The sequence below is a fragment of the Citrus sinensis genome, chromosome 7 (assembly GCF_022201045.2).
Source record: "Citrus sinensis cultivar Valencia sweet orange chromosome 7, DVS_A1.0, whole genome shotgun sequence".
Classification (NCBI taxonomy): Eukaryota; Viridiplantae; Streptophyta; class Magnoliopsida; order Sapindales; family Rutaceae; genus Citrus; species Citrus sinensis.
The window spans coordinates 2,340,156-2,359,466 of NC_068562.1; the positions used below are offsets into that span (position 1 = coordinate 2,340,156).

Below are 19,311 nucleotides of genomic sequence, written 5' to 3' on the forward strand. Positions count from 1 at the left end.
AAATAAAATATCAAAAATTTATCATCCGAGCTATATACTAAAAGTTTCAAAACGAACAGAACAGATAATACATTCAAACCCCAAAGTTCTATATTGCAAACACAAATTCATTAACAATGCAGATGAAAGGAACTAATAAGATCCTTAGAATAAACTAATCACAAACAAATAATGAATCAATGAGCGCATTGAATTCAATCAATTTTTTTTAAAATTCACCATTTTGATTCGAATTTAATCGAATTAGTGAATTCTAACTCAAATTGCCTGCCTTGAATTATTGGGTATCAGATGTGAGAGTATAATTAACAGTGGATGTTCCGACATAAGAATTATGGTAAGGAGAGAGACCGTAATTAGTAGAAATATTACATATAAATGAATAATTTACTCCAAGCCGCAAGATGGAGATGGAGAGGGACCAGAGGAACGTAATAATAAATTAAAATTTACAGCATGGTGAGATGATGATGATGGGTCCTAATAATAGTGTCTGCATGGTGTGCATTTCTTGGTCTTCCCTTTGGTCGTGCAGTGATGATATGATGAGCCGTAAAAAGCACTTAGAAATAAGCATGCAGTTGGAAGATCCAAGTTGCTCAATATCTCCATGTTTTGTATTCAACACAACAGGAGAGGTCGATCCCTTTTGTAAAATGCATGCAAATTGACATGTCTGATTCTATTTCAACGTGTGGCGATGGATTCTGATGGGTAAGCCTTTTGGAAATTCGACAAAAGGGAAGACAAATGCTTGATCATCTTCAGCTAATTCCCACTTGAAGTTGAGGACCAAGTGGTGAACAAAGACGGCCATTTCGAGTTTCGCCAGATCTGATCCGGCGCAGAGCCGCGGTCCTCCTCCGAACGGCATGAAGTTGTTGTTTGTTGACGGGCTCGGGCTCGGGCTCGGGCACGGGCACCCAGAAGCCGATACCGGACTTCTCCCATTGTTTTGCTGCATCACCATCACCGGCCACCAAGTAAAAAATAATATAATAGTTAATATTCAAAATTGATGGTAACAACCATTAATCGAAACCGAACAAGTAACTTGAAATAAAATAAAAAATTTAAAAAAATCTTGTTTCATAGTCAGCTTCTAGGCATTTGTCATTGTCTTGCTTTCAATTTATCTTTAGTAAATTGTGATTCGGTTTCGTTTTTATCAATTTAACATTCCACAACCTTTTTAACGAAGATTTTGTTTAGGAATGTTGTTGGACCGGTTTCTAAGATGACCCACAAAAGAAGAAAACAAGTGCACGTGCATGTGAGAAACGCAAGAAGCCCCCACCATTCACATGGCCTTTAATTTTTTCAAACTCAAAGCTCCCCAACACATATTTTAAACTGACAATTAGTTTTGGAAAATTCTTGAGTAGGAAATAAGAAACTTTCTAGTTATTGTAAAGATTTGGTTGCGATTAAGTTAAATTGAAAAAAAAAAAAAAAAAAAAAAAGCCTCTCTCTCGTCTCGCCCCACGCGCGCAAGAGAGGTTCTTCTATGGGACAGAACACAGCAACCACGGTCCTCTGATCATGACAGTACATCTGATGGCCGTGGGGAATCCCTGAGATCCTGCTTCATTTGTATGTTCACGATTAAGCTTGCTGTGCGCCACCCTATGAATGGTAATATATGTCTTGATGAATTTATATTATGGTCTGTTTGTTTAGAACATTGTATTAGCTTAAGTCAAAAAAATAGATCTTTCATTTTTTATTATATATATTAATTAGGAAATTAATGTGAGTGAGAATCTATAAATTAAGAGACTCTGGATCAAACATCTTTAATAAAAAATAACTTTTTTTTTTTTTTTAATTAAAGCCGAATTCATGAGATATTCACGTAGTCAAAAACTTATGGCAGGCCGCGGGCATGCTTAGCTGTGGGGTGGAACTTTTTGTTCTTAATATAGTGTGCTATGACCCAAAAAGGGGAAAAAAGAAGGGAAAGAAAGGCAAGTTGCGGTGAATGGTGATTAAGCTGACTAACCTGCCACCTCCAAGGATTGAAATGCTGAGGGTGGTCAAAAAGAGAAGGATCCAAGTGCACTGCTGCTATAACTGGCAGCACTTTCCACCCACATGGTATGTCATATCCTGTTATCAAAAATAAAATACAATCTTAAGCACTTCTTACTTCTTAGCCTATTAATTAACCTCCTTGCATTTTACTACTGCATTATAGACTCTAGCTACTTACCCTTATACCGAACATCTTTGAGAGCTTTTCTGTGCAGAAATCTTACAACATTACCGAGTCTCAGTGTCTCATTGACAACCTACAGAATTTTTTTTTATTCAAAGTTACTGTTAGTGAATCCCACATTGAAAATTATGTTTTAATTCATGAAAGGTATTAATCAAGGGAGCTTACAGATTGGGTGAAATTCATTTTCTTGTAATCTTCCCATTTCAGCTCCACTTCACCTGATTGCTTCTTGGCTCTGGCAATTTCAAGATGCTCTTCCTGTATTTGCCCAAAAAAGAGGGAAAAAAAATGATGATCAACATAAGCCATTTGAGATTGAAAGTTATGAATAATTAATTTAATCATTGATTTTTGCCTACCCTCAACTGTTGAACAGCTTCAGGGCAACCTTGCAAGAAGTAGATAGCTAAAGCTATGGCAACTGATGAAGTTTCATGGCCGGCAAAGAGCAAGCTTAATATCAAGTCAAGAATTTGCTCCGTTGAAAGATTGGAATGCTTCAAAAGCCATCCAAGAAGATCATCTTCCTCCATATTTTCTTTCCCCTTTTTCATTTTCGTGAGTCTTTCACTCATCTTTTGCTCAATAAATTTAAGTATGTTTGATCGAGACTGCCAAATAGCAAAACAGAACAAGATAGATATTAAACAATAGCAACTTAAAATGCTAAGTATGATACAAGAGCTTCTTTGAATTCTTCAATTACCTGCAAGGCCTTCCTGTAAGCACTTCCAGGCAAATTTAAAGGAGGAGAAACAACTCCTTTCATGAAAGTAACATATTCTTTCTTTAACAGCTCGGTCTCGGGCTTGCCAGGCTCCAAGCTCATAATATGTTTGGCCATCAAATTGAAGGTGAACTGAAATATCAAATCTCATAAAAATTAAAAAATTCATACATTCAGAGTTCAATTAAAGAAATAATTTTACCTTCTTTGCTTCATCTTGAGCGGAGAAAACAGAGTTGTCCTTCCAAGAATTCAAAACAAGCAAAGTATGCTGCTCTACTTCTTTAAGCAAATGAGTTCTGAGCCTGGCGAGGCACAAGAAGTTGAGAGATATAATTCTCATGTCTCTGTGCATGTCACCAACCAAAACTAACATAGACCATTTTCCAAGAATTCCACCTATGCTTCTTGGATAGCTGCATTCAAACAATTTGCCTTCATTTTGTAATATGTATCGATTTAGCCCAGCATCCGCAGATACTATCGTCGGCTCCCCGAACAAATTTGACTTGTAGATTTTGCCATACCTGCGTCCACATAACACAAAAAGTTTGAGTCGCATGATTGGATTAGAGTACTCTTGTTTGTGGGGATTCATTTACCTTGAAATATGCTGTTCCATGAATTCTCCAGTTGATGTAGCACAATAAGGTTTCAAGTAACCTATTGTTTCTCCAACAAAAGGCCAGCCCATGTTGCCTGGAGGCAGATTGAATCTGGTTTGCTTTCTTGTGACGAGAATGAAGAAGATGAGAAGCAGAGCTAAGATTGATGAAACGAGCGAGAGAATATGCTCTGAGTCGGACATGGAGAATGGCCGACTCTTTTCTCTGTATAATTTGTTTAGCTGTTCTGAGCAATAATGAAATGAAGTGAAATGAAATCAGAGATATCTACTTTTCTTCTACTAGTTATTCATGTATAGAAAGGAAGTTCCTTTTGTCTTTGTGGAGTCTTTTTAAAGTGATTATTCAGATGTTTTTTAATGAAACCAAACTTAATAAACTGCTTTGAAGCCAATACCTTAGCTTGACAAAACTATAAGTTGCACCCAGCCATTAGATCCAATTAGATCCAGCTACAGTTGTCATCATAGTTGAATTCAATGACTGAAAGTTACTGTGGTATGGTACCACAGTTGCACCGTAGTTGGACCAACTAATAAGTAATAATAAATAATGCATTCATTTCGTGTCTTTTAAGAAAAGAGAGCGAAAAGCAAATAACGAAATTGGTTTTCTTTTTTAAAAAGAAAATACAAAGAAAAGGAATTTGTTAGGGACTAACTAAATCAATTTTCTTATCTCACAATTCAAATTTATATATTTTTTTTCAGATTTATAATTTATATTAGAATATATCAAATTTGTTAATAATCAAGGATAGATCTACGCATATTTGTATAGAGAGATTTCTACTTTTATCCAATTATAAGATAGAAATGAGTCCCTACATAATGTTGGGATTTCAACCATTACCACGTACTTTGACGGCCATACGATTGACACTAAGCTACGAGCTCAAAAATAAATAATGAAATTAGATTTACACTTTGTAAAATACTATCCTTCACAGTTAAACTTAGATATATGAATGTTTTTTAGTCAAATAATATTTCAATCACGTTGCTTCAATCACATTTACTGCCCTTTAGTAAATCATCTTCTTGTTAAATTTTCAAGTACAAACATATGTCTAAAATATTAATTTAAAATTAATCTAAAATGTACAAACATTAAAAAAAAGAACTCTTTATACATGTATAGTTACTATTAATTTGAGTCAACAAACTTAAAATTATGAGGCTAGCTGGGTAGCTAGGTGTTAATAGCATAACATGCAGACGTTTTGGCAAAAATATCTTTAATTGTCAACACCAAGTTCTTAGTTAACATTAGAGAAATTTTAGAATACATTAGAGTTACCATATCAGCTATACAACAACTAAATCATGCTAGGATATATGTACATTTATTTTAAAAAATCATTATATAAGTGACAGTTATATTTAATTCAATAACACACGTCATATGTGCATTATTTAGTTGTATTGCCTCTTATATACTTTAGAATTTCTTTTAATATGGACCCTTTACTTACTCCAAAGATAGATTGCATTGTTTCATATGTTCACATTAGTTTTAGAATTTCTTTACTACGGTGATGGGATGCTATTTTAGGATTCTAGATTTTTTTTTTAAATTTTAGGTCTTTTTGATTTTTTTATTTTAATTATAGTCAATTATGGAACATGCTTTAGTCTTTTACTTCCAATATAATTGTGATTTAGTTTTTCTTCTGAGATAGTTTAGTAGATTTAGCATATTATAAACAAGGAGATCTTGTTATTATTTTCATAATATTTTGACTAATAAAAATTATTTTTTTAAAAAAAAATTCTTCTAGGATTGTCTAACAAAAATCTCTCTTGGTCTTGGGAGAGACGTCCGGATTAAAGTATCATCTAATCTTGTTTAATGAGTCGTTTGTATTAGAATGAGATTTCATCACTTTTTTATTAGAGTGTATCTAACGGAGCAGGGTAGTGGAAGCAAATTGGTGGGATGGATAAACAGTAGATATCGTTCTAATACCAGACCTATCCGACATGATTAAATTATGCTCTAATCAAAATGTGATTAAATCTCATCATAATCCAAACGACTTAATGATATTTTGATAATACTTTAAGTGAGATTAAATAATACTCTAATTTAAATGGTTTTATAAGAGATATTTTGATAGATAATCCCTTCGATAGATAATTCCAGAGAGAATTATAAAAGAAGGTTTTAGATGATCTCAAGGGGAATTATAAAAAGATATATATTTTTTCTTTTTTATAATATGATCAATTTACTTCCTCAAATAACTTAGAAAAAAAATAAATCATAATTATAATAAAAATAAACGATTAAAATACATATCATAATTGATTTTAATTAAAATAAAAAATATCTAAAAATCATAAAATAATGTCCTACATTATTCACCTAATCGCGTTAACTTAATTTAGTACTAAAATAATAACTAATATTTATCTCCTTAATTTATCAATTTAATTATGTGACCTCATGTGATTTATCATCATTTCTCAAATCCAAACAAATTAATGGCCCACGTACCAGTATGCAGTCAAAGTCAAACATGGATTATTGCTTAAAAATCCACAAAAAAGGACAATAAACCGATTGGACTGGAACTGGAAGAAATGCCAACCGGACGGGATCATAACCACAAGTCCACAACCCCACACGCGGGGGCAGCTCAGCCCCGGACAGTCAAACAGCGGGGCTTTTGATATGACCATTTCTTTCGTTTGCAGGAATCTCAGGTACTTGCATTTTCAATTGCCTTTGAACGTTATTTATTATTATTATTTTTATTATCAGAGCCTTTGAACGTTATTTTGTTCTTTATAAGCACTGATTGCTGTTGACTTCCAAAGACCTTGTGAAACTCGGGCTGTCTTATTTTATTGCATGCAAATATGCTATTTCTCGCTCCTTCTATTTCTTGCTGTTAAAAGCTGAACGGGTTCCCTCAAGAGATATTGTGAATATATTTGGGGTCCTACAGTTGCTGAAGAAAATTTATGGCTAACAAAGAGATTTGGTTGGTCGCAACTGGCAACAATGAGATAGAATTATAAATTTCGCAGGGGACTCTGTATACACACAAGATAACGTAACTATCAGGTGAATTCACTATTGAAGACTAGTTGACACCAAGTGGCAGAAAGAGATGTGTTTTTCTAAATCAAAATGAAAGGTGTTACGCCTCATACGATTATGACAACACATGCCATTATTTCGCCTAATTGATCAACGATTAGGACCGTTAGCTACTATTATTGATCAACATACTCATTTCTGCTGTTCTAATCATGGAAAAATCTAATAAGGCATATGTACACACCCCATATAAAAGGCCCCACTAATTGGGAAATATCATACGAGGAAATGAGCACCGGCTTCCTAGTTAATCTAACAGAAATGCTGCCATTTTCAACTTTGAAAGCAAAATCACAGCTCGACAAGTAGCCTTTTTTAATTCGAAAGGGCTGTTAGTCTTTTTCCACGGTTTGTAGTTGTCCTTGTGCAGCAGTCCAAACTGTTGAAAGAAAGAAAAAAGGGAAAAAAGAAGAAGAAAAAAGAACAGCACAGCACATTGAGTGTGAGGATGGCTTCACTCACGCTTTTTGCGCAGAATGACCCATCTGGCTGCTGGCAAGTTCAGTCTCCATAGATGCATGCCAGCTACTACTTTCAAATTCTGAAAGTGCATGCATCAGCTAACTTCACGCAATAGGCTAGCGGATCACCGGAAAATATGATTAATTGAACCACCTTTTTGATGCTAAAACGCATTTAGCTGTTTTGACGCAATGTCATCTGTTAGGTTAGGTATCACTCTAGCCAATCCAAATTAATAGCGGAAAAATTACTTAGCAGGGAGGACATATGATGCTATAGTCCAAACCATGTGTAAGTTTAGATAGATAACTGATAACCCGCAGGAGAAATTAATTAAAGAGAAGAAGTCTATTAGTCAAATGTACGAAAAAGTATCAGGGTTACAAAGACTGTTAGAAAGGCGCGTGGGCTTGCATATTGATCTGTTGCTGGAAAATGTGCCAAAATGATGCAAATCACAAAAATCTGAGTCTGAGAGTACCCGTGGTGTCGCCGGATTCTCCCTCTCCCGGTGATGGTCTCTGGCGCCGGCTAAATATTCTGAGTCTCTTTTGATTTATCATTTTTTCATAAAATTAAGACATTATTATTTATTTGTTACTGTCTGGTTATTTTGGAGAATAAATAAATTTATGCAGTGTATTTTAAGTATTGTACATTGCAAAATCTGATTACAAAATAATCAGATTTTAAAACGTTATTCAACGTTACTATTGATGTTTAGTATAAAAATAGATTATTTGAGAATCATATTTTTTAGATAATTTATTTTTGAAAGTGTTCCAACTATTTTTTGAGTGCTAGATCGTCAAATAATTACAACAAATTCAAACATAATGTTAATTAGATTAAAGTAATAATTTAATGAAACCGAGGAAAAGTTATTATTTATGACAAATACTACTAAAATAAAAAAAAAAACAATATTATCACACGTCACAATTATCTTGTTTAAGAGGGAATATTTTAACCTACTAATTTTCCCTCTACACCCTCTTTTTATTTAAGAATTTTATTATCTAAATAATTTTAAAAAATTTACTAAATTGATCCTTTTTTTTCTCCTTCTCTTCCCAATTCCATAAATTTTCATCAATTTATTCATATATATTCCTTTAGTTACAAGTAATTAGTATTGCTAATAAAGAGTGACAAAACCTACTATTTAAAAATGAACATCAGTAAATTTTTATTAGGTATGAAAGTTAATCAATATCAATAAATAAAGTTTTACCAAACCCAAAATGTAATGAATATCAAGAGCAAATATACTTATATATAAAAAAAAATATGAATTATATATTATGATATACTAAGGAAAGCCAAAAAAGAATTGAAAAAGGAGTGAAATTGAGTTTTAGTTCGTAAAATGTAAAGGTAGATAGAGAATATGCAATTGTAAGATGAAGAGAGAGAGAAATTAGTGAAGAGTGATTTCGATATTTTTAAATTTAAAATTTTTATTCGTGAATTTATTTTTTACTTTGGGTATAGGAAGAAATTTAGTGGGTTCAAATAGTCCACACATAGTACATTTGTTTGTTTGTTTTTTTTTTAATTTAAATATTATATAATGATGAGACCTTTGATATAATCTCAAAATATTTTACTTGTTGAACCACAAATGACAAAATTTTGAGTTTGACAGTACCACTAGGGTCGCTGAAATCTTCCTTTCTCAATGATACTCAACACTTCAAACCGACACTGACAAAATATTATGAGCTCTTTTGATTTATTATTTTTTATAATACTTATTACTATTTATTTGCTACTTGTCAAAGTATTTTGAAGAATAAATAATTTTATGAAGGGTAATTTAGCTATTGTACTTTACAAAATCTAACTATGAAATAATCACAGTTACTTTTGATGTTTAGTATAAAAAATTAGATTATTTAAGGATTATATTTTTAAATAATTTATTCTTAAAAGTGTTCCAGCCACTTTTGAATTAGACCGTCAAATAATTAAAACAAATCCAAACATAGTCTTAATTATATTAAAATAATAATTTAATAAACTAAAGTTGGTTGGTGTGAGTGGTTCGGTACTTTATCCCTTACAGGCCGACTCGCTGCGAGCCGATCCGGTGCGAATAGTGATTAGTCTGAGTTGTAGTATGAGGTTAAAAGTGTCTCCCATAATTGGGACCCACTCAGGACTACCTTGTGGTTAAGACAAAAAAAATAAAATAAAATATAGGAAAAATTATTATTTATGACAAAAACTACTAAAATTAAAAAAAAATTTACAATACTTGCAAAACTATCATACATCACAGTTATCTTGCTATAGAGGGAATATGTACTCCACCACATTAGGAATATACTAACACATTTCTCTGTTTTTTTTTTTTTAAATTTTGTGCAAATATTACATAATGCTGAGAACTTTGATATCATCTGAAAATATTTTACTTATTTAACTAACAAGCTGAAGTAACAAGCACTCACATCAAGCATACCATGCTGCTGTCAAAGCAAAATCTTGTTTTAGTGGCTCGTTTTTCATAATTTGAACTTTGAAGTAAAAGAAAGGGACGGTGAGAAGGACAGACCCGTGATGCCGTTGGGGTCATATTTGTTATAATTGTTTTTTTGAAGATGAAGAGTGACGCTCTCTATTTCTCGCATACACCGAACAAGAAAAAAAAAAATTATTCAATGAGTCATCGTTTTAATTCCAATCCACGTGCGTGCATTATTGCCCTTCACGTAAATGCTCATCTGCCAACTTATAATTCCAAGCTTCACCATTTCCACATGCTTTCAAAAGATAGAGAGAAGCTATTTATGCAGAGAAAACTTGTTACTGTATCAACGAGAAGAACAAATTACCGCATAAAAATTCAACTAGAGTTTTATTATAATTTGTTCTAAAAAAAATGTTTCTGATATAATTCTTAAACCCACTTCCCGAAAAATCATAAATTGCTTTAATGGCTTTCACATGCAATTTTTATCGTAAAGGGGTTTCAAATTCCGGTTTCGTGATGGCCTGCACAAATCTGAAAGTGTACTTGACAGACTGACTGCATTGATTACTATAAACAGAGGGCAAATGAGAAAGACACGTGGCCCAATGGGTGGCCGTTCGTTAACATTACGTAGCCAAGAATAAAATAGCGAGTGATGAGGGTGAGATTAGCTAGCCTAACAGACGCAAAGCCACACCTAACCACTCGTGCGGGTGGCCAACACTGCCAATGATTGATGGCACAGATACAAAATTAATTTAAATTGAATTGATATGAGGTACTTGCCACGTGGCAAGACTACACGTGCGGACTAGCTGACGAGACTTTACTCATGGTCTGTGGAGAGCGAGGGTTCAATTTAATGCGCAGCAGCCCGGAGCCCACTTTACTTATTATTATTTTCAGTGTAGGGTAGCAAATGCCATTTATTGTTTATTTTGTTAACCGATACGTCATTCATTACTCTTATTAGAAACGACGAATACACGTGTTACGAAAAAGAATAAAAGATAATTACAAAGGCTTCCCAAAAAGAAAATATCCTCTTATCTGAGCTCTAACTAATTTTTAAAGATCTTATATCATGTATATGAATAAGATTTTATTTATTTATTTATTTATTTTATTAATAATCAATCACCACATGTATATTTATTCAGAAAAAGATCAGATCATAAGAGAATCTTGATCCATTTCAAAAAGATCAGCTCACGTCGCGCCTATTTGCATTGCATTAACCAATTGTCCTTACAGTGAAATAAAAAAAATAGTTTTTATTAAATTCTTACGGCACAAATTGTCTGTGTTTAATCAAGAATCCAATTACTTAAATTATAGCGTTCACAAGGAAATGTTTTCACAATGTGAAAACATATAATTTCGCTTTTTTTTTTCGAAATTTTCTTTTGAACGATCTTAATTTGAAGTATGTATATTCTTATACAAATAATAATAATGAGCATGCCTCCAACAAGAGAAATTTAAGTGGGGTGGCCAAGTCATACTTGTGAAAACCGAAGGAACTCTATCATTTGTTCACGCGTGTTCGTGGCCCAAAAAAACGTGGCCGCACGATGCTCAAGAAATTGTCAGGCATATGATGGCATGCTTTGGGCTCTACTTTCAGGTAATAATCTTTGACCAGTTTTTACTTCTTTTGCTTGACATGTTCATCTCAATTGTATTTAAGAATACTGAAAGTGATTTGGATTTTAAGGCTCTCTATGGAATCATTACGCTTCCGAAATGATGATTTAGCAACCGAAAAGATTGTTGCTTTGAAGGGCCAATTTTCCATAACAAAGGAAATGTATTTGAAAGATTTAATAATGTCAAGGACACGAACTCTTTGTTAAAGAGTGTGAACCCATCCTCGTTAATCGTTATTATTGCCATAAGTTCTTTTGGCTTCCATTCGTGTGCAAGGGCAACACCAGACACAGATGATTTCGAGGATTACTAGAAAGTCATTTATGCAATAATTCACCATGACAGATGCTAGTAGCCAGTTGGATTTTTTGTGCAAGTGTAGTGTAATAATTCGGTTTAATATCCAATCAAGGCATGTCACCCACTAAAAAATGTAACAAAGAAAAGATATCAGTTTACATCATGCATACTTGAACCAATAGGATTCATTGGATGCACCAATAATCAAATTTAAGCAACCTTTGAAGAAGCACGAATGGTTAGCATGGAGCCAGTATGAATCACATAATCAAGGCAACATAGGCCTACAAAAGTTAGTAGGGATAAATGTCAAGAGAAGAGCTGAGGTTTACGGCCAGCATCAGGGCACTCGACTTGGGTTTTGTGATCTTAATTAAAGACTTAAAATTGTAAAGCCTTTATTTTCGGCGTTCTAAAAACAACTTTAAGCATTCAAAAGAGAAACATCTAAAGTGTAACTATGACCACAGTGACAAAGTAGCATCACGAACCTAGCCCTTTAGCTAATGGATGGGAAAAGAGCCAACCTGGGTTCGACCTTTTTATCTTTCGGCTGCTATCGAATCAAAACCTGCGGTCCCCGTTCATCGATTGACGGCTCAGATTCATGAATCAGGTGAGAGAGAATTTCTTGGGACGAAGACAACATTTGGCATTAGTTGGAATCATGCTTAATCAATGACGAGCTATATCAATCAGAGGTTCCCATAATCGCATTAAGCTAATGTAATTTAAAAGCTTGTTGATAATCTATAATAAATCATTCAGGCTTAGTGGACGAGACTTCAATTAGGTGGCCGAGAATTTTGGCTTTTTTAACAAGCGTCACTGAGTATTCATGACAGCTAAATTGCAAGAAATATTACATTAACATATAAAGCTCCTAAAGAAAAGTGTTGTGCATGTTTCTTGACATCGACCAATTCTTAATTGTAATAAAAAGGCAAATAGACCACACGAGAATTAGATAAGATCCAACAATTCTCTTCTCCAGTGCCAAAACTGGACTTCATAAAGAAAGCACGTCTCTTAAAGGTACTTTCTGGCGCACTAGTTACCCTCTTTTTGTCACCAAAAGAAGTGCCATGCACGATTAACATGCATCATCAACAGCTTATGAATTCTATCGGGATAAGCCAAAGTATTATGCTGTAATTACATGGTTAAAGCTCATAGATAGCATAGTTTAAAGTATGCAACAGCTTCTTCCTTAATTGCAGCTATATTTTGCATAATCAAATCGTCGGAAATCAGTTGGCACATAGAAGTCCAATAGGAAAATCTATCAAACAGCTTCCAGAAAAGCTTCAGTAATTGAGCAGGCGGATTCAAAGATCAGAAAAGAGTTTCTAACAAAGTAATGCAGCTAAAAAGCTTGAAATAGCCATTAGAAATCTTCTAACTGACTCAACCTTCTAAGTAAAATAACAGAATCAGAAAACAGAAACTGTGCGTGAAGGTTTATGGACATTAGATCATTGAGATTCAGAAGCAAACGGGTAACTGGCTATCATATTCATTTGGAAGGCATGCATCTGAGTGGACATTCACTCGTTTATTAAATTAGTAATATGTCCCTCAAACACATGCTTACCATCAGGTAAATTAAATCTCTTACTATTCTTCTTCTTTTGCTGATTATAACTTGTGGCAAAAAGGATGCAGCAATGTTTATGGAAACATATCACAATGGTCCCCCATGACGGCCTAGGTGTCTGTACACTGATAATAATATAAAAAAGCAAAGGAATATATTTCAATCCCAGTTATTAACAACTTAAATGCCATGAGCAAAAGCAATGTCGCAATTGTTGTCATCAGAAAACACAATCTCTTTGGTGCAATAATGACATCGGAGACTAGCAAGTAGTAACAAAATTTTAACGAATAGATATGTCTACCACACAATACAATAAGGCGTCATCGTATAATATTGCTACCTATTCTACTGCATAGTTTAATAAGGCATCATCTTATAATGTTGCTATCTAATATCTATTCTACTACATAGTACAATGGGGTGTCATCTTACAATGTTGCTCACTTTTTGAATTCAAAAACAATGAATTTTAATTCAAATTTGATTCTCATTGTTAGTGAAGAAAAATAAAAGTTCTATGCAAAATAAGATTGTTTGGAAATTATCTGGCAAATAATTAGTTGTTTGGAAATTATCTGGTTATATGTATTTCTTTTTTTCGAGTAGGAACTACGCGACTGAAGATGGATATTTTTATTTATCTATGAGACAAATGTACAAGAAGTATAATTAAGCAACTACACTTCTAGATTTGACAATGTACTGCCTTTGTATTTCCCTTACTAGAAAGATGAAGCTACAAAAGCAAGAATCATGGACTTCAACTTCCCACATCAACAGTCAACAGATAGCAAAAAGGAAATATAGAAAATAAAAGAAAATGCTTCACCATTTAAAGAGCAAAATCCTACCAATCTTCCTGGATGATCCACATATCATTCAGTGTTCATCCTCTCTCTCCCTCTCTCTCCCTGATCATGACAAGGGTTTAAGATTTTATACCTAACCAGCTAGTGCTAACCTGTTACATGTCCATCTAAAAAATGAAGAAAAAGAAAGCCCAATCTGCAGAATATTAGTAGAAAATTTCTTGAACCTGAATTCAAATCACTATTTGAAGACGAGAAAAATTAACAGGCAGTTGCCTCTTTACTCACTCAAATCTATGGTGTATAGATGTAAATAAAGTATGTATTTAGCAATTCTCATGCTGTGTATGCTGAAGAAGTATGAAGGAACTGTACCATCCAACAGAGAGGCAATTGAGGGCCCTGTTGACCAAGTTCAGTACTTCAAACCTCACATAGTTCAATGTCTAGTATAAGCCAAATGAGTGAAGGGTGAGTAGTGAGCCCTAGTTAGCTGGTCAAAAAGCTGCAAGTACTTTATTACTGTGGAGAGTTCACATGGATAAAGGTAATAATAATCTCCTCTCCCTCTTCCTGGCAACTGCCTGCCTAAAACTTCTTAGGCGTATGGGAAGTAAAATACTAAGGCCTAAAATGAAGAGCGAAAGCCAGAAGTGCCGCAAGTAAAATGTCACGTAGGATGATACAACAAGCATGCTAAACAATGTGGCCCAAAAGATAGCTACAGCAACATCAACCCTGCATGAAGCCGATAAAGTCTTTCTCATTTGATAATGGCATAATCATACAATGATGTGCATTATAACTCAAAAATTTAAATGAGACAGCCACAAATTGATACAGATACAGCTATCATGAACGTTTCCAATGATGAACTAAAATTCATGAAGTCAGAGAAGCAGTATTCACAAAGAAACTTATATTTTCCTAAAAATAAAAGAAGAATAACCAAAATTTTCAGTAGCACAGCAGCACAGGATGGCATCTGAAAATTTGGGGTAGGTTCCAAGTTTCAATTTTTTCAAAGGCATTAAAATAAAAAGATGTAAAGTTTGTACTTCAAGACTATCATGAAGCAGCTTAGTATCCTACAAATCCATCAAAACTAGTACATTTGTTCGCATTGAATCAATCCTACAAACCCCCCCCCCCCCCCCTCCTTTTTCCACATTTGCCTCACTGCTGTGCTTCCAATAATACCTAATGGATTTGATGTAAAATTATGCATGCAGAATGTCGTTGGAGCTGTCCACTGGATCATCTCTAATCAAAAGGATAAATCTGATAGAAGTGATTCAGGTCTCAATCAAGCAGGAGTCACTTCTGTTTGAAATAACAATGAAAGTTCAGATGATGCTTTCAATGTTGGCAGTACTTATCCATCTATGATGTCTTAAACACTATCTTCTCTTTACGGTGTTTGGGATAGCATTCTTTACAAAGATACCCAATGATGGAGGACGTTATTTTAGGACTTTAGGATTTTGTTATTTTAGATCTTTTGATAGTTTCTATTTTAATTCGAGTCAATTAGAGTATGTGTTTTAGTTTTTTATTTCTATTATAATTGTAATTTAGTTTCTCTTTTTAAGTTAACTTGGGGAAGTAGGTTTACCCTATTATAAACAGGGAGGTCTTGTTATTATTTCATAACTTTTAGAATTCCCTTTGGGATTATCTATCAACAATCTCTCTTGTAAAGTCGTTTGGATTAGAGAGTCATCTAATCTCACATAAAGCGTTATTAAAATCTCATTGAGTCATTTAGATTAGAATAAGATCTAATCACACCTCGATTAGAGCATAATCTAATCGCGTTGGCTTAGACCCGTACTAGAACAATATCTAGTGTTTATCTACCCTATCAATTCGCTTCCACTATCCCATTCCGTCACCCAATTTGACAAATTCATCTAAACATATTGCTCAAATGGAAAAGGGCCAGGATTCGAAGCACTGGTTAGAGCTCCAATATTATTGTTGGGCCTTCCATTTAAAATTAAGTATTATGTTAAGAATTAGATAAGCCTTCTCCAACATTTTAAGTTTTTCTGGAGGCATATGTGAAACCCATACCTCAATATAGTGTAGAAAATGGGATTGCCTACACCAAGCAGTTTCAGTGAATAAACTAGACCACTTAATCACCAACGTTTCAGTAAACTATTTTTCATAACTGGCAACTACTAACAAGCAGAGAACTGATAAGCCTGCAGCCAAGACAGATTGGTGATAGAGTTTGAAAGGATGGGACAGGGGCATAGGCCCATTGCATTACTTTTTTACAGGCCAACACAGGAAGTAGGCAATTATCCAATTTCTTTGACTTACAGCTGGAGGGGATGCAAATAAAGGAATCTTTTCCCTAAAATTGTGAAATTTGTGTCCTATACCCGCTACAATTGTTGCACCATTGTTAACTGCCTGTGAAGATATACACTCACCTCAACCTAATCTTAATCCTCATGGAAAAAGTGTATGGATTATCTGAGTCGAAAATTCCTTGAATCTGTACCTGAGCTGGGCAAAGTCAGCTCAATTCTTTTGGAATTTAAGTGCTTCCAATATGCTAGAATATATTAGGATACCAGTTAAGAATCTAGCTCAACTCCATTGAAATGTAAGTCAGTCCATAAGTGACCCACGTTACCAACGAAAGTAATTGAATGGAGGAGACATGCAACTTCTTAGATTTAACATGGCAGCAAATGAGGTCAAATTCTTATAAGTAAACTAAGTGATAAAACACGAATCAGAGTTTAGGAAAAAGAAAAAAAAAGGCTCAAATAAACTTATCTACGGACCTATTTCAAACTATTTGTGTTCTGTAGCATGGATCCTTCAAGCAGTGCAAATATCGTTTACGATTCTCACTGCTAATCGCAATGTCATCTTTTTTCTACATACCATAAAAAAATGCAAATTAAGTCAAAAATCTGTTCAATGATTCACTATTGAGACGTATAAGCTACATTAAATTCAATTTTGCTAATGCCAGAAAGCACGCATCCAAATCGCAATATTCGTGCCATTGCGACAGTAAATCCAGGCAGAAACAGACAGTTTCCAACTCTCAAAACCACAACACTTTGTAGCTATCACGAAATTTCAACCATTTGGCCTCCACACACAACTATGGAACAAGCTAATTTGACATCTCCACATCTACTCCACTTGTAACACTAACCATAACTAGTTCGTACTAGAGTTAGAAAAATGCTAATTGTTCCATTAACTGAAAAAAATGAATGAAAAATAAATTTAAAGCATAAAAAGAAAAATAAATAAATCAGTAGAATTTGCAAATTTAGCTCATTCAAAAAAACAAAAAGGTAAGAGAAATACCGGGAAGAGAGAAATGGCTTAGGAGAGAAGACGGTGAGAGCAGGACACTTGTGTTGAGATCGGATCTGGAAGTCCCTCAGTTGCTCAACCAGTTTAGACCGAGTAATCATCTCTTCTTCGACCTTCTTAAATTCAACAACACAGAGAGAGAGAGAGAGAGAGAGAGATACGCCAATTGCTATGCGAAAATACGAAACCAAATACTGAGATCGACTAATTAGTGATCAGCTAAATGTTGATGGCTTCAATTTTAGTACGCTTGCTTTAACTGTTTTTTCCTTCTTTTTTTTTTTTTTTTCTCCCCTCCGGAAACGTGCTTTCACTGATTATTCTGATGAATTTTCTTAGTTTTGCTGCGGAATAATGTAACCGCATTTTGATTTTGGGAAATATAATATAATTTTTTTAATATTTTTAATAAATTCACTTTAGAGGCATGAAGTTTTTTTTTGGGGTGGTCAGTCAAACTCATTACTAATTTTACTATTTTACTATTTTACTATCATGTAAATTTAATAAATTTTCTACTAATAATGACAACAATGGTAAAAATTTCTCTATAACAATTTTCTGATAGTAATAATGGTAAACTTCGGTAGAAAAAAAAAATTATTATTATTATGCCGTTTTATTCTAATAATTATTTATCTATTAATTTTAATATTTATACGTAAATATGCACAAGGGTAAATAAAATAAATTAAAGATAAGAGTATTTAAACCCGTAAAGTTGAAATTACTACTGAATAAAACTTGTCAAGAACCCTTATTGTCATGTTCTGCAATTATCTATAATAAGTATTATAAGGATTGTGGTTCCATTTTTATTTCTCAGAGTCCTTTTAGTAAAATATTAAAGAAATATTCGTATATGTTTGCCATAACTCAGGACACAAATTTGCAAAGCCATACTCAATTTTTTTTTCCCCGACAACACAGAGACATACCTGTTTGATATTAAAGAATAAAGATTGTGTTTTGTGTAATATGAGAGTTTGATATCCATTAATGTATTGAAAGCACCAAATTAAGATTTGATTTGAGCATTAACTTCATTATATTGTCCTTATAATACTAAGGATTGAATCAATTTAAAAAAAAAAAAAAGCAAATCTCCACGTGATAATTGGGAGAAGGAGAATGTTTAAATTGTAAATTAAAATGAGTGGGAAAAATAATTTGAAATAAGTGTAGATTTGGGATTTACCCAAGTTTAGAATATAATCTAAAACTTTAAATTTTAATAGTGAGTTAATGGAGTAATTGAGTTTAGAGAATTGTACGGTGGGTTAAATAAACCCAACTCCATAATAAAACAATCAGAGGAAGCGAAATATTGCCAAACAAGCTCGTTAGTTTACTGGAGAAGAAAGAGAGAGAGAGGGAACCTTAATAAAGGTGGCAGGTTCGGATGGACGGAGATCTAGAACGATTGATTCCCATTGCAGGAGTAGTTGATGATGAAGCCTCTCCATCCTCCATTCCACCCGTCGCTTCTTCTTCTGGGAAAGAGATTTTCATCAATCCCATGTGCATTCTTGAGTCTTGATCCTGATTCCTACTATCACTATACGTATAAGTGCACATGCACTTTTGCCCTTTTTGCACTTCAATTATTTCAAAACGCTCCTCAATTGATGCACTTATCCGAGGGTCTTCTTGTTGAATGATAGATGATTGTGATATAGAGAATTGCGAATAATAAACCGAGCCTGGTTAATTTGTTAATGTACGTTTTAAGGGGTTTTACATTTATATGTTTGTTTGTCCAGGCATTGTCCAAAGTTATTCGTGGCTGGGCCTGGAAAAAGTTTATGACTGGCTGGTCAGTGTTTATTGCTTATTGCCTACATTTAGTTATATTCTATCCTCGGATTGTGTTTTTAACTTAAAAAAGAAAAAAAGTATATATGGTTTGCATTTCATCATATCCAAATGGGCAGCTGCCACGCCAAGACGAAGTAAGTCCTGCCCGAATCTAAAA

General features: G+C 33.8%; 1 protein-coding gene and 1 long non-coding RNA gene across 4 annotated transcripts; both read right to left on the bottom strand.

Annotated features, from left to right (window-relative positions):
* Positions 1–231: 231 nt before the first annotated feature.
* Positions 232–3,947, bottom strand: LOC102623486 (cholesterol 22-monohydroxylase CYP90B51). Of its 3 annotated transcripts, none has more exons than XM_006466719.4 (8): positions 3,551–3,946; positions 3,151–3,475; positions 2,928–3,080; positions 2,581–2,832; positions 2,387–2,479; positions 2,213–2,291; positions 2,003–2,109; positions 232–958 (listed from the first exon to the last, which is right to left on the bottom strand). In XM_006466719.4, exons 1-8 carry the CDS (start codon positions 3,754–3,756, stop codon positions 683–685), a joined length of 1,491 nt encoding a protein of 496 aa, XP_006466782.1. In that variant the 5' UTR covers positions 3,757–3,946; the 3' UTR covers positions 232–682. The 3 variants fall into 3 exon arrangements, with proteins under 3 accessions (XP_006466782.1, XP_006466783.1, XP_024948439.1); XM_006466720.4 differs by lacking the exon at positions 232–958 and adding an exon at positions 973–1,626 and having other exon boundaries at positions 3,551–3,947; XM_025092671.2 differs by lacking the exon at positions 232–958 and adding an exon at positions 1,526–1,668 and having other exon boundaries at positions 3,551–3,947.
* A 9,916-nt stretch (positions 3,948–13,863) lies between these two features.
* Positions 13,864–17,889, bottom strand: LOC102623287 (uncharacterized). The gene is made up of 2 exons (XR_001509422.3): positions 17,328–17,889; positions 13,864–14,720 (listed from the first exon to the last, which is right to left on the bottom strand). It is a non-coding gene; the product is annotated as an uncharacterized LOC102623287 (long non-coding RNA).
* Positions 17,890–19,311: the final 1,422 nt, after the last annotated feature.